This window comes from Orbicella franksi, chromosome 4, assembly GCF_964199315.1.
Source record: "Orbicella franksi chromosome 4, jaOrbFran1.1, whole genome shotgun sequence".
Taxonomy (NCBI): domain Eukaryota; kingdom Metazoa; phylum Cnidaria; class Anthozoa; order Scleractinia; family Merulinidae; genus Orbicella; species Orbicella franksi.
The window spans coordinates 32,262,789-32,280,935 of NC_138148.1; the positions used below are offsets into that span (position 1 = coordinate 32,262,789).

The 18,147-nt window shown below is 37.4% G+C and overlaps 2 protein-coding genes across 3 annotated transcripts; one reads left to right on the forward strand and one right to left on the reverse strand.

Moving 5' to 3' along the window:
• Positions 1-1,652: 1,652 nt before the first annotated feature.
• Positions 1,653-11,747, forward strand: LOC145484033 (RNA polymerase II-associated factor 1 homolog). Its single transcript, XM_081462636.1, has 15 exons — positions 1,653-1,739; positions 2,047-2,073; positions 3,513-3,608; positions 4,560-4,681; positions 5,410-5,476; positions 5,979-6,080; positions 6,360-6,408; positions 6,545-6,601; positions 6,821-6,889; positions 7,406-7,509; positions 8,149-8,265; positions 8,848-8,914; positions 9,494-9,555; positions 9,755-9,866; positions 10,424-11,747. Exons 1-15 carry the CDS (start codon positions 1,690-1,692, stop codon positions 10,736-10,738), a joined length of 1,416 nt encoding a protein of 471 aa, XP_081318762.1. The 5' UTR covers positions 1,653-1,689; the 3' UTR covers positions 10,739-11,747.
• Positions 11,748-11,875: 128 nt separating this feature from the next.
• LOC145484035 (CST complex subunit STN1-like) lies at positions 11,876-18,107 on the reverse strand. 2 transcript variants are annotated; one of them, XM_081462638.1, is made up of 8 exons: positions 17,868-18,107; positions 16,670-16,768; positions 16,241-16,258; positions 15,966-16,121; positions 14,914-15,182; positions 14,080-14,199; positions 13,635-13,695; positions 11,876-12,271 (listed from the first exon to the last, which is right to left on the reverse strand). In XM_081462638.1, exons 1-8 carry the CDS (start codon positions 17,998-18,000, stop codon positions 12,108-12,110), a joined length of 1,020 nt encoding a protein of 339 aa, XP_081318764.1. In that variant the 5' UTR covers positions 18,001-18,107; the 3' UTR covers positions 11,876-12,107. The 2 variants fall into 2 exon arrangements, with proteins under 2 accessions (XP_081318764.1, XP_081318765.1); XM_081462639.1 differs by lacking the exon at positions 16,241-16,258.
• Positions 18,108-18,147: the final 40 nt, after the last annotated feature.

The window sequence follows — 18,147 nt, forward strand, 5'->3', positions numbered from 1 at the left end:
TGGAGAGGTGTTACAAACACTAAACGATTCTAAAAGAGTGCTAAATTAATTGCCACCGTTTCAAATAATGCTGGCCATTTGTTTACTTACGGATTCCAATAATAGATTAAAAATAAATATCTGAAATGGTGTGTTAAATGAAAAAAGATCAAGTCTGTTTGGTTAACAACGGAAATTGAAAGCATGTGTTTTCCTGGAGTTGACTAAAAGTGATATATTAAGTTCACAGTCTATAGTTCAACGGTTGAATAATAAAGATGGGATTTCGCTCAAATGTTGGAATAAAATTTATTTTAGAGTATGAATTTCGTGGCAATAAAATTTATAACTCACTTCGAGGTGATTTAGTCGAAGTTTGCATTACGAACGGAACATTTCAATATCTAAGTAAACAGAAGTAGACAACCTTGGTGCAGTTTCAGTTTTATCTCGCGTAGTTACACATGTTTTACAAGTAAAAACTACTCTTGACGTATTCCTAAGTTGTAACAAATTATATTTTGACTGCAAAAGAAATTGAAGCAATCTCCATTAAGAAACCCGTTTACTTAAGTATTTTTTTATTGTACCAGTGTAAATACAGTTAAGGGGTCAAGGAAAACTGAATATAATTGTTATGAGGTTTAGCCGCAAAACATGTCGATATGTAACTCCTTTAAGTTGAACTTAGTTTCAGTTATTTCAATATTTATGGGGAAAGAAAGGTTTCTGAAAGCGTTGACAATTATTCAATGGCCTTCAGCAAAATTTCCCTTCTAAACGCGATTTTTTTAAAAAAAAATATTAACTTTTCTTCAAGAAATAATGAACTATCTTAGTAAACATTTATTGAATACACAATGGGAACTTAATAACAGAGGATTTTGCTCATGAAATCAAAGAGTAGCCGAGAGTTTATTCGTTTCCTTTTCCAATTGAAGATCGGATCGTGTGGTTAACTAGAAAAACTGAAGAATAAAACAGTAACTTACAATAATTATACAGTAAGTTCAAGTTCTTTATCAAAACTTTGTCCTGAAGTGCATGGACGTTTTTAAGTTTATTTCAATATTTGAAAGCTGCGTCCTAACCACTATTGGGTAAAGTCAACTTATTTCACGGCGTCGCTTTGATTTCGCCGACCAATTTTCCTAACAGAGGAAATTTTTTTTCTCGAAAATCACCGGTCACTGACAAAAAGTAACTGATTTGTTGATATCAGTCGTAATCAACTTTCTTCGTAACACAAAAAGATGCTATTTTTGTGCATATACAGAATGAAATTTGTCAGTAAATTTAACTTTTCGGTGCTCTACAAATTAAAACGTTCGGTTGCCCTTTTTAAGAATTGATCTTTTTGCGCGAGCGTCTTGCTCTATAATATTAAAAGTGTTTAATTTTTTGGGGTGAGGGAGGGTTGTTTTTCTTCAGTTCTTTTTTCACTTGGGATCAGTGTAATTTGCTGGGAAAATATCTGTTTATCATTCAAATGTGCTAGTTTTTTGTTGACAATTGACATCCAATTAAACGTCCCGTGATCTCGGCGGCGGGTTACCCTGGTACTCAGTACCAGTCTTTCTCGTGTAAACTCTCAGGCAGCCATCTTGGATTTGGAAGCAGACTCACATGTAGTCTACATCTTGATCTTATAACCATGTAGCGTTTTGAGAGAGGTTTTTTCTTCTTCGTCTGAGTGACTCCTCGTTCAACATGGCCCCAACAATCCAGGATGGTGTTAAGAACAGGGATCCAGACAGAAGGTAACTTTCATGACATCGTACCCTACGCCTTCATTTGATAACAATCACGCTGTACTTTTGTTTATACAAAGATAGCAGATGTGTTAACAGCATTGCTGATGCTACCAAAACTAAAATCGCTGACGGAATACTATCTTTTCCCACTGTCGATCTATCTCGTCTCCCTACGATGAAAGCATAGGCTCGATTTCCGCCGAAAAGAACTAAGCCTAGAAAAGAACTAAACAGGGAACTCCTTGGTGTCGCCATTTTGAGCAGAGAGTGTTGGGTCTCATTTGTTATCTTATATTTTTTCTTTATTTCACAGGCAGAGTTCACTACGTCAAACAGTTAGGTAAGAGTTCCCGTGTATTGTGCAGATGCTTAAAGTGTAGTCTGTTCATTTTGACGTGAAAAAAAGTCAAGTCAAGTCAGCCTTGATTTTTGACATATTTAAAGATGATTTCCAGTCCGTTCTGCGCAGTCTCAGCACCCTAATGTTTATAAACATTATAAATCTCACTCGATGGAATGCAAATCGATGTTATTCGTTACAGACCACAAACCTTCTCTTTGAGGTCTTCCAAATTCTTTTTTCCAACAGCTTCATTGATTGTTACAGCTGCAAAGTTGTTTCATCAAGTGATATGAGAAAGTTCAAAGCATAATGCTTGGCATTCATAATGGCAGTTGAGATGAAACTCTGAGGGTGCGTTCCTTTGGGGTTATCTGGATCCAGGTCAGTGATCCAAGATCACTCAGATCATGGTACATCAAAGGAACCAGTGAATCCGTGACCAGAGTGGATTCATTGGTGCCTTTGATGCACCATGATCTGAGTGATCTTGGGTCACTGATCCGGATCTGGATCACCCCAAAAGAATGCAACCTGAATCTACTTCATATGAGTAGTTGCAAAATGTTTACATTTTGTGATGTCTAACAAAAAACGTAAACAAACTCTCGAGAGTGTGCTCTACGGACTGGAAATCATCTTTAATTATTCACAGATTAATAGTTAAAGGGGAATCAGCAACCAAAATAGCTGGCCACTTTTGTGTAAATTTATTTTAGGGAATGATCAACAGTACAGCAGTTGTATTATTTTCTATTTAATTGCAATATTAATAATAGACAGGAACAGATATGACCTGCCGCAATTTTGTGTTTTGTTTTACAGTTCTGTAGCTATCACACAAGCTGATTCACTGTGAGATACATTACAATAACTGCTACACTTCTACATGTAGATACAGAATAATTCAATCTGATAGCTTTTGCAGATAAATGTAAATATAAGTATCCATGAACAAATTTATTGATTCTTTTGAAGGCATGATTTGTATCGATGCTTTCGTTTGCCAGTATGTGTGTAGAGGGTTTCTTAATTCAGAAATACCCAAGTCACTCACATTCATCATTGACATGAAAGCTTCAATTTTACTTCTAAGGCATTTGATAAACTTATCTGGTTTAGTTGTGGAGGCATGGTAGCCTAATGGTTAGTGCACTGGACTCTGAATCAAGGGATCTGGGTTTAAGCCCTGGCTGGGGTTATTGTGTTGTCTCCTAGGGCAAGACACAGGGCTGTGCTGTAGAAGTGCCTGGGTGCCACAGGCGATTCACTTTTGTCTTTGGGTGACTGGAAAAAAAGAGGGATGCATGTACACTGTAGGCTGTGCCTGTACATATCAGCCACTTGGCCTGACGTGGACTTTCCTTATTACATGTAGCAAACATAATCTTTCATTGTTGAATGATTAAGTCTATTTTGTGACATTTCATTCATTGCAGCAAAGCAGATTTTGTGTCCAGAGTAAAGTACAACAACAATCTTCCAGACATTCCTTTTGATGCTAAGTTTATTGCTTATCCTTTTGAATCAAACAGGTAACACACTTTTTAAACAATTTCAAAATCTAATCTTAGTACAAAAATTAACAAAGATGTTGTTTTAGTCTAACTCTAGCTCTAGTCTTTTATACCTGTGGGAGTGGTGAATGGTAAATGCAAGACTTTGCGTGAAGCTAAGGCAAGACTAGCATTTTCCCTTGCAAGCCTGAGACATTTTGACTTCTTTGATTGCAAGACCAAGACTTCAAAATGTTTTAAATGCGAGCTGGAGACGTTCAGGTTCTACTGACGTTCAGACGTTATTTAAGCTTAATATATAAAATATAAACAAATGGGTACTTTGAGACTTTCTTAGCCTTGAAAAAAAATCAATACTGCATGACAGCTTTGTGAAAAAAAAAATTGAGACTGCAAGACGCGCATAACCATTAAAAAAATGAGACTGTAAGACCTGTGAAATTCAGTGAAAATTTTGCAAGGCCCATGGCTTTTGAAGCATCATTTGCCACGGCTACCTGTGTGACAGCCCCATACAAAGTTGAATTACACCTTCACAAGGGTGGATCAGGATTCTTTTCTTAGAATTTTGTGTTTACCAGTACATGCCTTCAAAATACAAATACATACGAGTACCAAGCCGACACCCTCTGAACCCAAAATAGGAGAGGTGTCTACTTTGGTTAAAAATATGTTCATGTACTTTTTGTTTGTGACATTAAGATTCCAAGATCACACTGTAAGAAAACTTGTGACAGTAAAACTCCATCATTGAAATTTGGCTAAGCTTATGAGAAATAATACATCAAACATGAAAGACTGGTGTGTTGACCACATTTCCAAACACTGAGAAGAGAGTTGCAAATATGACTCATACATGTTGCAGAGTACATTTTGTATTTTTTGTATGATTTTCATGATTATCATCTTTATGATTTTGCTTTCAATTTGTACACTGTAAATTGCAAAATTTTTTTGTTGAATTATCAGGTTTGTGCAGTACAAGCCAACATCATTGGAGAAAAACTACAAGCATGAGATGTTGACAGAGGTTGATCTTGGGGTCAATATTGATCTTATTGACCCTGATACATATGCTCTAGATCCAAATGGTAAATATTTAATTTATAATTATATTTTAAAAAATGTGTACTGTTTGAGTTTCTTTTTCTTTTACATGTATATCCTCAGGTAGAACACCCAGTTGTCCAACAATTTATTGATTGTTATACAGTTATTAGTTATTTGACGATTTCACGACCAACTATGTGTATTACATGATTGTATTATTTTGTTTACTACATGTACTTACTTGCATTAGTGCAAAGAAAATGATTTTCCAGCTTACCCTTGGGGTAAGGATGCACTAGATGGTGCAAAAGTCATTTAAACTTAGTAAGCACCCCCAAAAAAGAAACAAATGTGATCTCTTACAATAAAGTAATGTTCAGTTGCAGGAAATATTCATACTCCCCCCACTGAAGAGATTGGAATTTCCAGGAGGACAGGGGGTTCTGTAAGACCAAAAAAAAAAAAGAAAGAAATGTATGAGCTTAATTAGAATTTCCAGAGGAGGAGGTTTGGACATTTCCTGGAACTACAGAATCTGTAATTTGAATTTCCTCAGAAGGATCTTAAAGAAAGCTTTTCTTGTCCCTTGCACAAGCAAAGAATACCAGTAGTCAGAATCCTTTAGCTGTTTGCAATCCAGTAGTCCCAGCTATTGAACACTTTCAAGTTTCTTTGTATGTTGTGTAGTTTTTTTATACTGTTACCTTATGTTACCAATGCAGGCTATGTTACATGTGCATCTACTGATTTATTTGTAAAATAATTATAGTTTCGCTGGATCCTGATGATGAAAAACTGTTGGAAGAAGAACCAGTGAATTTGCCTGATAAAAAAAGGTATTTAGGTTCTAGATTCTACCTGTGTGAACAACAGTTCAGAAATACATGTATATGTGACATGCACATGTATTTCTGAATTTTTGTTCACACAGGTAGAGTCTACAATCTGATGCATCTACATGTACGTAAAGCATGTTTTAATTAAAAGTTTTTAGACTGTTTGTAAGGATGTTCATTCAGAAAAGTCTGTTGATGAGTAAATAGCAATATTCGAGCTTTTCTTCTAATGTAAAGAAAGGCTTCCCTGCATACATGTATGTGGCACATACAACTATAAGCATCCCCTTTTCAGAATACAGTGTAAAAAATGTAGACTTAAAGTACGTGTGCCTAGACCTGAATGTAGATTTAAGCTTAGACTGTAAAGAACAGCATTGTTACTTCTGATTCTGTGTCCTCCACCCCTCTCCTCCTATTTTTTTTATTTTAAACACCGTGATCTTAATAATTATTGTGGACTTCCAGTTAAATGGCATTTTTTGTATCATCCACAATACAGAACGGCACATCACAACAAGAATGTATCGTGGCTACGAAGAACTGAATACATTTCGACTGAGTACAACAGAAGTCGCACTAGTAATGAAATGGTGGAAACCAAGTAAGAGTCATAATAATATTATATATTTGTGTACTTGTACCTGTACCATTGTCTATTTGTTGGTTTGTTTATTTGTTTCCTAAAATGAAATTACTATACTGTGAAGATGATTGTAAGTACGAATTTTCTGTCGCAAAGCTGAGCTGAAATATTGCATGGTTGTAAATTTAACTAGAAGACTGGTCAGGAGTAATAATTTTACATTTCATTTCCAACAGTCTATGCCAGTGTCAAGGACTGTAAGTGACAGTAAAAGTCATTGTGTTCTTTCATTTGCAGGGTTGGATTCAATGTTAAAAAGAAATTTCAAGGAACAGATATTTACAAGGTTATTTTTCTTTAGTTATCTTTGTCAGAGGGATTTACTGAGTAGACCCTGTTTCACGTTGAGATCAACCATCAGTGTGCATGTTACATGTGTGAAGGTCTAAAATAAATAACTGTGTATTCTTGTTTTATTCTAGGATCATGAAAGTCAGATTGCTGCCATTGAAAGCACATTTGATGCAGCTCAAAGACCAGTAAGCAAACTGCAGTAAACATTATGTTGAGTGACCATATTCTTAAGCATGTGTATCAAATTAAAATCACCTGTATAGCATACACCATGTGGGGCACTACGAAAAGAGGTTTGCACTTGACTGTTGAAAGTGAGTTTCATTGCCACACTAAGCGATTTGCTTAAAAAAGCTTGGATGGGCTACTTTGTTAACCATATCTTTCTCATTAATATTTTCTAGATCCTTCGTCACCCAACCAAACCAAATGTCACACCAGTGGAAGTACTACCTGTCTTTCCAGATTTCCAGGTAAACTGAATTTTTATTCTTGTATATACACTACATACTGTACATTATGCTGTAAAATATAAATTTTATAATTTAGCAAATAACTACATGTATAATTGTTATCAGCAACTCTTTTAAGTGAACACCCTGTTTTCAAAAGATATTCAGATACAGCTCTACATTGTAAATAACTATTTACAATGACTAATCGATCGGTTGATTTATTGAATGATTCAATTTCAACTTAAAGATGATTCATGGCATCTAGGAAATTAATTCTTTCAAGTGGTAAACCTTATGAAAAGTGAAACATAATATAATAATGCTTGATAAGATCAAACTTCTTGTGCATTTGAAAGATTCACAATGTGCTTAATTCATCAATTCTCAACTCAGATTAGGAAGAGTTAGTGAGGAGTTGACTAAATACATGTCATGTTTAACATACATTGTACATTGTACTGTGAATCATTTGCCTCTTTGTAATTTAGCTTGGGACAGGATATTTTAATTTACTTTTCTTATTGAACATATCAGATGTGGGCACATCCATGTGCTCATGTCATCTTTGACACTGACCCAACTCCGCGAGGTAGAGGAGGTCCAGCAGAGGAAGAAGAAATGTCTCAAGCACTCATCAGGTCAGTGGATACTAACAGTCCTCTTCTCAAAGAACTTGTTGACTTTCACACTGCTATGCTATGTATTGGGAGCTTTATAACATGTTAAATCACCCACTGGAAAAAAATTTTCACCAATAACTGCGAAATGATGTGTTATAATGATGTTTGTCCTTCATAAAATCTTTGTCAAATCTGAAGAACTCAAGAGTGTGAATTACAGATTTAAATACATTTAGTCAATGAGGTCAATCCCCAACTTAAATGTTCTGATGTAGCATCAGGAAGGTTTGTGAAGACAGGTTAGGCATGAGGAGGAGCTTGTTTTCCTTTTGTGCTGATTGAGGGCATACTTGCTTGCGCTTGTCAGGGAATGTGAACTGAAACAATCCTACAAAGGTGTAAAGCAGCTGGATTGCACCTTCCTACACCTAGGGTCAAAACAACTACCACAGTGTGTGTACTGTTATCACTAATGTAGGAGCCACAGAACTTAACATTGCTTCGGAGCCTCCTCAAAGGCCCTCTGCTGCTTTATTGTACACGTACAGTACTTATCTGTTACCCTTTACCAAATTGTTGAGGCTCTGCTGCAATTCTTTACATGTACATGGTACTTTGCCAAACAAAAGTTACTTGGTTACTTTTTGCTCATCATAGAGGTATGGTGGATGCCAGTGGAGACCAGTTTGTTGCTTACTTCCTTCCAACAACAGACACAATAAGAAAGAGAAAACGAGACCAAGAGAGTGAGAAGGAATACACTGAGGAGGAAGAGTGAGTACAAGGATTGACATCTTAAATCTCCTTACAATATTAATACATTGTCAAGCCTACAGGTGACGAGAGTAAAGAAAAATATCAACTACAGTGTAGGAGACATTGCTGTGATATACCTCCAAATTCTCAGAACTTTTAAAAGCAATGTGTGGCAATCATAAAGGAGAATTAAGATTTGCATCCTGAAATAGATGTACAGATGGCTATACACAGGTGCTATGGGCCCCTGGAATTTAATGCAACTCCTTTTTACTTTAGTTTCAAACCCTGTACCATTTTTACTCAAATTTGCTGTTTTGATGTGACATGTGATTTAGTTCATGTAACGTTATGATGAAATCCTCTTCAACAAAGGCACCAATGCATAATAGCATGCTTGTCAAACTACAAACACGTACTATACTGCCTTTTAAGTCTTTTTCTTGGGTCCTGCCAGTCATTTCTGTGGCTAGAACTACATGCAACCCTATAGCAGTCACATCTTTGAATTGATTTGAACCCTTGAAAGTATCCCAAACTGATTTTGCAACACACAGTGTAGTTAAATCTGATGGTGATCTGTATTGTGCTTTTGTCCAGGTATGAATACAAAATGGCTCGTGAATACAACTGGAATGTCAAGAATAAGGCTACCAAAGGTTATGAGGTAAGACACTTGAGGAAGATAAAAAGAGAAGTACACTAATGGAATTATTTTAATTCGAGGAGCAAGTTGGATGGTTGGACGTAGTGGAGAAGTGTGACATTTTGAGCATGGAATGTTCATAATAAATACTGTATTTCAGTGGTATGGTTCTGATTGTGGTTCCAGATAATATCAATACCTCCCCCAAGGATTGTTATTTGGTTTGTATCCCCTCCCCCCTGGAATTTCCAGTTTAGCTTCATACTTTCCCTTTAAAAATGTGGCTATTGAGACCTACCACCCCCTTGGAATTCCCAATGACCATTCCTGGTATGGGTATGGATATTCTCTGGACCCACACACTGGAAATTACTTGAATGTAAGATCTGTTGCCTTCCAGTTGTGAAATGAGAACCAGGCCTCAAAAGCACAAGGGTTGAGAGATCACATGAGTTATCTTGTTACAAAAATAATAACTGAAAATCTTGCTGGACCATGATGTTCACAGTTCTTTGTCTTTCAATTTATTAACCATGACGGTAAGGCAGGGTTCCACTGTACATATACATTGAACAAAGAATCTTTTTTTTTTCAAAATAGGAAAATTACTTCTTTGTTTTCCGTGAAGGAGAAGGAGTCTTCTACAATGAACTAGTAACAAGGTATGAGGTGTTTACCACTTGTACAATGGGAAACTAACATACTAACTTGAACCTTACTTTAATTTCGAATTTTAATTTTGAAATAATAAAATAACTGTTTCTCTCCTCTTCTTGTGACAAGTGTATTGTGTAACATTTACAGTAAGCATTATGGTGGCTGCATTGTTAACAGTTCATTATCTGCGAATTTCAATTACAGAGTTCATTTGAGCAAGCGGCGTGCTCGTGGTGGTGCAGGTGGTGTGCAGTCAGCGGTCTCACAGTTGGTGGTAAAACACAGAGAGTTGAATGAGAATGAAAAGAAAGCAGAGGTGAGGACAACATGAGAAAACCATGGGTTTCAAGTAGCTACATTGAGAAAAAGTACACAATAAAACACCAAAGTGGGCACCTAGGGTATTGCTTGTGTACCTGATGAAACATTTCATATTAGCAAATTGAGATTAGGGCAGACTGAAAATTTGCTGGAGGTGGTAAAAAATATGAAAAATGTCATATCTGGCTCTCAGACAGTGAAACAAAGTAGATGCTTTCAATGAAACATCTGTGTGGGCATTCAAATCTGGGTCCCCATTTTTTTTTTATTATTATTTTGCTCACTTTTTCATTCCCATTGCTTTTTGTTTTCCCCTTTGATTTAGAAAAGATTTACAAGTATAAATGGATGGTGGGAAAATGTAGAATACATGTATGGGTGAAGAAAAACTGATTCATAAGGTGTTTAAGTATCTCTTGCTCTCAATGATGAAGTCAGCACATGCAAGAAATAGGTTTACTGTAAAATTGACCAATCATTGTTCACATATAATATCATATAATATCTCTGGGAGAGAGGAACTAACTAAGGTAATTTATTTTGTTTCAACAGCGAATGCGCATGGTTCAACTGGATACAGCGATGGCAGAAGAAGAGGAAGAAGAATACGAGGAGGAAGGAGATGAGGATGAAGAAGGAGAAGAAGGTGCAGATGAAGCGAATAATGGAAAAGATGGTGGGGAAGAAGAGGATGGAAACCAAGATGACGATGACGATAATGATAATGAGGATGATGATGAAATGAAAGAGGATGAAGGTGAAGCAGATCAAGACAGCAACGATGAAAAGGATGAGAAGGACAGCAGTGAAGAAGAAGGATCAAGTGTTGATGAATCTAACAGCGAGGATGATGAAGACGAGGGGTGATTTTATAATCATCATGTAACATAGTGATGAGATACCAAGATGGCTTCTATTGTACAAGCTTTGATTGACAGGAAAGGCTCAAAATATTGACCTTACCCCAACATTGTGAGAGGAAAAAAAACATGAATACATCATACATCCCATTGGTTCGTATCATGAGAACAAAATAATTACTGTGGACAAGTAGTTATCTTTTGAGTCCTTACTTTCTTTGCCACAGGCAGTTTTAATGCATGATTTGAACATTTTGGCAATGGAAGAGCAGAGTGGATCTCAGAGTAGAAGACCCAGGTTCATAGTTGAACTCTTTCGTAATAACACAGATCTTTACAATTTTATTTTTATTTCCCATAACATCTCCTTTTACATTACTGTAAACTGCCTCTTATAAGCCATGGGTGTATATACTTCGTAAGGGCTTTTAGATGGGCTTATAAACAGAGGGGCTTATATCCAAGGGGGCATGATTCACAACGATCAGCTGGCAGCACAGTACGTGCAATGCAATGTGACACAACAGCCCTGCAAATCTCCAAAGGGCCGCCCCGCAAGTCATGTACTGTAAAAGGGGAAACCGCTGACTGCATTGGTTTGAGTCTAACTTTGCCTAAATAATATTTAACCACATAAAAAAAACCTTTCTAAACGAGCTATAAATGCACATGTTGATTGAAATGTTTTTCATTTACTGGTAATTAAGCTTTGAAACATCGTAATAAAAGGAATTCAAAACAAGGAAAGCTAGAGGAGGGCTCATATCCAGATGTATTTTTTGTTTTACAGGTCGATGGACCTATAACCGGGGGGGCTTATAAGCAGGGGCTAATGGGCGGCAGTTTGTGGTATTTATGTTCCCAGGGCTTATTCAACACCAAAGACGTTTGGGAATAACTTTGGTACCTGCATGTATGTGTCATAATTACCAAAAGGAACATTCTTAGTGAACATTAATGACAAAGAAAGCCACTATTTACAACTTTCAAGGTTGTTGTAACAGTACAACTTAGAAAAAGAACTCATCCTAGCATGTGATAAATCTGTGCTTAGATGGTCCAAAAACGTGCAAATAAACACAACATTCTCACTTCTTTCTTGCTGTCAACTTACTGCCATAAAGAATAACCTTGCCCCTCCTCCTTACCCATTGATAGTAAATAAATTATAATTCTTTATTGAGCTCATTCATATAATTAATTAAATAATTTTACTCGTAAAATAGCAAATTAAACTGATACTATCTATACTAAAAAGAAGTGAACTGCTTTGGGCCTTGTTTGTGAAGTGAAGGTAAAAATCTTCCATAAGTCAACGGAACATGTAAACATCACAAACACAGGTTAATAAGTACCATGTAAAACATCAGACGGTATTATACTAAGCAGTATTTGTGTTCACTTTGTCTGTACACATCACTACTCTGTAAAAGTCTATCAAGTGAGTGTTCAACTTGTTGCAATGTCACATGGTGAAACTTGTGCGAGGAGTGCAGGACATCCATGATGGCCCATTTAGACGCTGAGGAACTTGATGGCTCTAAGACCAAGAGAAAAGTATCAATCATTATTGATAATCGTCAATACCAGCATCATCATCACCATTAAAACCACTGCCATTATCATCATCATCATGAAAAGCACCATCATTATAACAATCATCATCATCATCATTATCATTACGCTTCTCTAGTCGTGCACATTACGTGTAAGCCCATTAATAGTTGGTAGGTATAAAAATAAACATAGCTACAATTCATATCCTTACTGATGCACAGTTATTCAAAATAATGTTGTTAGGATGTAATCCATATATGAAGCAGCACAACGTTGGATAAAATTTTCATCTCTTCATATTCATTCCTATTTTTAGTCCCTGCGTCAAAAAAGCAGGAACCCTAAAATAGGTCATTTGGCGAGGGAGATTATAAATCTGTCTTCACCAACTGATTGGTCACTGCTATGCTAGATTAAAATGCTACAATCGTGGACAAAAGTCCTTGGGACACTTATGTTATTTAACAAATTATCTGTGTTTTAGAACTGGAGTTTGAAAAAAACGCGGCTATATCTTTTAAAAATGCGTTGCTGACCCCACTCCCCACCCAACACAATGTTGAAAATCAGGTGAAATTGCAGGTACTAGTTTTCAACACTGTATGGGGGGTGGAGGGCAAGGTTAGGCAGGGGAAGTTGTATTCGCGTCTGGCGTGTGCACAAAAGTGCCAAAAGTGCAAATTTGTCCCAAGACTTTTGTCCATGATTGTAGGCTCAATTTCCACCCCTTCCTAGGGTCCAGTGCCTAAAGCTTCTCCCTGAGAAGAAGGGGGCGAGGGTGGGAGGGGGGGGGGCTACCATAATTATGAAAAGTTTGGGGATGTTCATCTGTAAATTTGAAGTAAACCCCTAGAGGAGACCAGTCTGAGTGTGGCTCAAGCTTTATTTGACACCTAAAAGATACCACTTAAAATGGGATAGGCTTGATTACCAGACACTGTTCAGGAGGGGATCCCAGACTAGTAGACCGGACTCTAGAGGTATTTTTTAATTGTTTTAATTTCCTCAAGTGCACCCTAAAAGACACTCTGATAGCTAAAATGGTGGCTTTTCATCATGAATACCCTAAGTGAGACCAGAATCCTTGATTTACATCCCTAAGTGAGAGAACGAGCATCTCTCACCTTTTCAGAGGGGAGTCCCCCCAGGAAACTTTCAGGGAGGAGCACAGGTTCCTTTCTTGAACAATGGCTGGTAATCAACCCTACTGAAATGCCAAATCAGAGTTATTCCCACATTTCACCTTGATTTTGTACAGTCAGAGATTTTAGGTATTTTAACTTTTATATTAACATTGTGGTTAGTGTTGTCTCACAGACTGATGGACCAACTCATCTGTTGATTACCTGAAATTTTCTTAATTGCTTTCAAGATGGCTGGTCCAAGGTTGTGTTCATGACTGATAACCTGCAGAAAATTAAGACAAGATGCTAACAGTTTACATGCAGAGTCTAATAAGAAGACATGATTGATCATCGCAGTTATCTACACAACTTAAAATAAGTTGGTATTTTTAAAATAGGTATGTAGTTGTGAAATTAAAGCCTGAAAAAATTTAGGCTTGAATGACATTCAAACCCATGACCTCTGAGATACCAGTGCAGTGCTCTACCAACTGAGCTATCAAGCCATCTGGTGGCTGGTCAATATGTGAGTTCATAATGTACATGTAGATGGTGAAGAATACAAGTGGATGTCTGAAAGAACATATATTTGAACTACAGAGAAAGATATGAAGACATGATTATAGCTATTGGAGTCAGAAATAATTGTCTAAAACCGCATTGTTACCTCGTAAAGATCTTTACTGGAGTCTTTAAAGTACACCAAGCCATCTCTTTCTAGATCTTTAACTGATTGTCGAATGACTTTCTTTGCTTCATATGCACGATCTATCTTTTTTGCTTCGTCCTTGAACAGAATACAAAATATTAAAGTTACTCTACATTGGTTATGGTTTGGATGCAAAATATAGTGCCACTCTTTTCATTATGGGGTGAGCAAAAAATTTGGTTTGAAAGGCTAACAACTGAGAACAAAGGGTGGTGAAGCTCATAGCAACCAGATGTCTTGGAGTTTACAGACAAGTGATCACCAACAGGGCATTTTCACTCACGTGGGCAGCCATCTTATGCAAATTTATTGGAACAAAAATATCAAAACAAACAAACAAAGAATTTCAAAGTGTTTCCACAAGAATAGAGTTCAACTACCATAGGATTGATTTGGGAAATCAACATGGCCACCATTTCATTGTTCTGGGACACCAATATGGCTTCCAGGTACAGTAACATCATGTGAAAACAGTCTACATGAGGTTCAGGATAAAGCCATAGTATTCCCCAGCCAGCTGACCAGACTCCACTACTACTACTTACAAAAAAACTAGACAGGTAGATTATATTCATCTGTTACCAACATCCATATTAAGAACATTTTGTTTGACCAGTGGAACATCTTGCTTTAGGACACCAACTAGAAAAGACCCCAGAAAAGACCAAACCTCAACCTGTCGAACATAGCTTGACATATTAGCTGCAAGACTACAGTGCCTCAGCAGAAATGCATTTGACATGCTAGCTGCAAGACTACAGTGCTTCAGCAGAAAATTGTGTTTGAACTTACCTGATTGGTGCATTTTTCCTTGACTGCTTCCCTCGCTAGCTGTTGTATGTCAGGCTCTAGACACAATGTCCTGAACTGGAATGCCACCATCTTATTTTCCTTAAGGTGCATCAAAATAGCTTTCTTTAGTTCCTGTTCCTTAGAAGAAGCACCATTTCCTGCTTGAAAATCTTTGAGTGATGGAGTAAACGGTTGTTTGTAGACTGTGTTGCCAAGATTAACAGCTTCTAACCAGAAAAGGACCTCCGCATTGAGGTCTGACTCTGGGTCTGAAGTCTGTCAAGGACTTACGTACTCTTTACATCAATATAATCATTAATTAAAAGTGGTGCTATTTTTTGAGGAAGAAGGGGAAAGAGAAAAAGACTAAAAACTTGGAATCATGTACTAAAGGCATCTGCAGTTGAGTGTCGATTGATACCCTTGATCGACACTCCATTGACATCTTGATTGACATCTCAATTGATACTCAGTCAACACTTGATCAATATCTCAGTCAACAGCCAGTCAAAAGTCAACTAATTTTTGCTCCCTAGACACAAGTGTTGATCAATACATATGAGTCGGCCAACACTCTGCCGACTATTGACCAACTGTTTATCAAGCATCAATTGAGTGTTGATCAAGATGTCGATCAAGTGTCAACCTAGAGTCAACTGCGTATCAATCACATGTCAACTAATCAAACTGGAATCAAACCCATTTCACCCAGGTGGCAGGTGAGTATTAAGGGGGTTAGAACTCTTAGTAAATGGCATTTGAGCAGTACCATGTATTATTTTATGGTGTCATCCCAAGTTGGAAGTTTGCAATATTTATTGCAGTTTGCTGGCCTGATATAATACTGTACCTCATATCCAAGAAATAGTTTTGAGTCTCCCGATTACCAGTAATTTATTGTATAGCTTTAAATGCTTTAGTCTTGGAGAACCCACCCCACCACCCCCCTCTGCCAGGAAATTCCAATCCCTTCTGTGGGGGAGTATGGATATTACTGGAACTGCACATTTACATTCCTAACAATAATTTTATCAGCTCATGTGCTTGGATACATATCTGATCAACAGTCAGTTGCCTTTGCTCTCTGAAAACAGATATCTTGCCTTGTACTGTCACTAGCTGACCAAGGTCATACGATTCTCTTCTATCCTCATTTGGATCTGAGGAGTGCCAACAACAGCAGGCAATTGTGCCACTCCCATCATCAACTGGATAAAAATGATAACCAACATTAATTGAGGTACAAACTAAATTACAACTTACAATGAAATGGATTCCGAAATTAAAGTGAAGTTCTGCTGGGCAGTCGCCAGTTTGGAATACCTACCACAAACAGTGTGCAAAACTGGCAAATAAAAGATTTGTTTCACTGTTTCCATTGGCCCTGAAAAGCCCCACTGGGGCAGTAGTCAATTAGGATGTTTACTTTTTTGCTTATTTAAAGGTTTGACTTCATTTGTAACTTAGGGCAAATTCTCTATTAATCCAGGTACTATTCAAGCTAGTAGCCAACAAGAGAGCACACCTAATTAACCACAGATTAAAATATACAAGCATGGGTGTTGTGCATACATGCATGGGCCAAGGTTGTACTCTTGCTGAAATTTTCTGGATACACCCCTGTCAAGGGTGAACACTTATGTTTTCATGGTTACTCGTAACACAACACTACTGTATTTAAGAAGAAAGAAAACTTAGTTTCTGTTCACAATCAGAAACTTTATTTAAACAATAAATCATGAAAAAAGAACTTCACCTCCATAAGTTGTGAGTTTCTCCCTTACATCTACACTAACTATGTATCCAAGAATTTCCACCCTCACAACAGGAAGATTCTTGGAATAACAATACACTCCTAGATGAAACAAAAATTAGTAAGCTTATGTCAAGTCATACAGAACATCCTTCAGGCAAATTGTTAATAACAACTTCTAACATTTCAGACCCGGGGGGGGGCGGGGGGCACTGCCATATATGGGCTATATAGGTATGTGCTGCTGTGAAGGGTATGGTTTTCAAGCAGTTTACTCTAAGACAGGGTATATAAATCAGAGTGTTTGGGTCTAGAATAGGGTATCATTTTTCACAAAATTGACTAGTTGGTTGAAGATTTTATCTGGACTAAGGAAACCAGGAATTGCCACTCAAGAATATAAAAAAATCAAATCAGCAAGTTTAAATTTACGCAAACCAGCCTCAACAGTGTCAATAGATGGGGGGATTTGGGGAGTTTACTCTAGTATAGGGTAGCAAAATTCAGCTGAACTAGCTCTGGTATAGGCTAAGGGTTCCAGGGTCCAAGCGGCACATCCCCATCCAGAAATTCCCAAAGTACCTCCCCCGGGATTTCAGACCAATAGCTTTGCTTTACAGAGATACCAAAACTGAGGCAGTAGGGATATTCTCTGGAAAGGAACGATAATACATTTATTATGTATAATAATATTTTGAATTCCCAGCTCAGATCCTAAGGTAACCCAAGAGCTAAAAAAGAAGGTTCAGAACCAAGGAGTTGATGTGCCCCATGGGGGGGAGAATTTTACAATTGCGGCTGGTAATATATAGATTTACCCTAGCCTAAAAGCAGAGCTCCTAATTAAGTTAACCTCGCTTGAGTCTGAAATCCAATGGAAAACCTGTATTAGGGCAGCAGTCAACTTCAAAGAAACACATGACCTGGGTAAGAGGTTGTTTTGGGGTCTGACACATTTTCACATTGATTTACATGAATGGGCGGACGGATGGACAGAAAGTCACGTGACAATATTTTAGCTTGATGGGTTACCACCCGTGACCCTGGAGCTCCGCTATTAGGCTGCGGCATTTGACATCATATGGGAGAGCTGGGGGAGGTTTGAAAAAGGTCCCATAAGCTTTAAGCCATTATTGTATGGTATCAATTTGAGAAAAAACTGTCATTGGTTCATACCTATTTAACATGCAACCCCATGTACCTTTGTGATCAGAGTACTCCTCTAAACTTTGCACCTCCTTGACAAACATTTTCATGTGACACCAAAACAACGGATTGAGACCCCAGAAGCGAACAGGGAGGCAATTGCTGCCTTCCTCTGTTTTATCCGTCATGTTAGCAGCAATCGGTACCTCCCATTGTAGTAGAAGTTCAAAAAAGAAAAGCTAAAAAAGAAAAACAATTCCACAACAGTAACAAGCGGTTAAGTGGCTGATGAAGTTTCTTTTTTCCCGCGCGCGAGTACGAGGCTACAAGGACTG

Coding starts and splice junctions, on each gene's coding strand:
- LOC145484033 (XM_081462636.1), top strand. CDS start 1,690: ATGGCCCCAACAATCCAGGATGGTGTTAAGAACAGGGATCCAGACAGA. Junction 3,609..4,559: donor TATCCTTTTGAATCAAACAG/GTAACACACTTT, acceptor TTGAATTATCAG/GTTTGTGCAGTACAAGCCAA. Junction 4,682..5,409: donor ATATGCTCTAGATCCAAATG/GTAAATATTTAA, acceptor AAATAATTATAG/TTTCGCTGGATCCTGATGAT.
- LOC145484035 (XM_081462638.1), bottom strand. CDS start 18,000: ATGACGGATAAAACAGAGGAAGGCAGCAATTGCCTCCCTGTTCGCTTC. Junction 16,769..17,867: donor GGAGTACTCTGATCACAAAG/GTACATGGGGTT, acceptor TGTTTCATCTAG/GAGTGTATTGTTATTCCAAG. Junction 13,696..14,079: donor CCAGTAAAGATCTTTACGAG/GTAACAATGCGG, acceptor AATTTTCTGCAG/GTTATCAGTCATGAACACAA.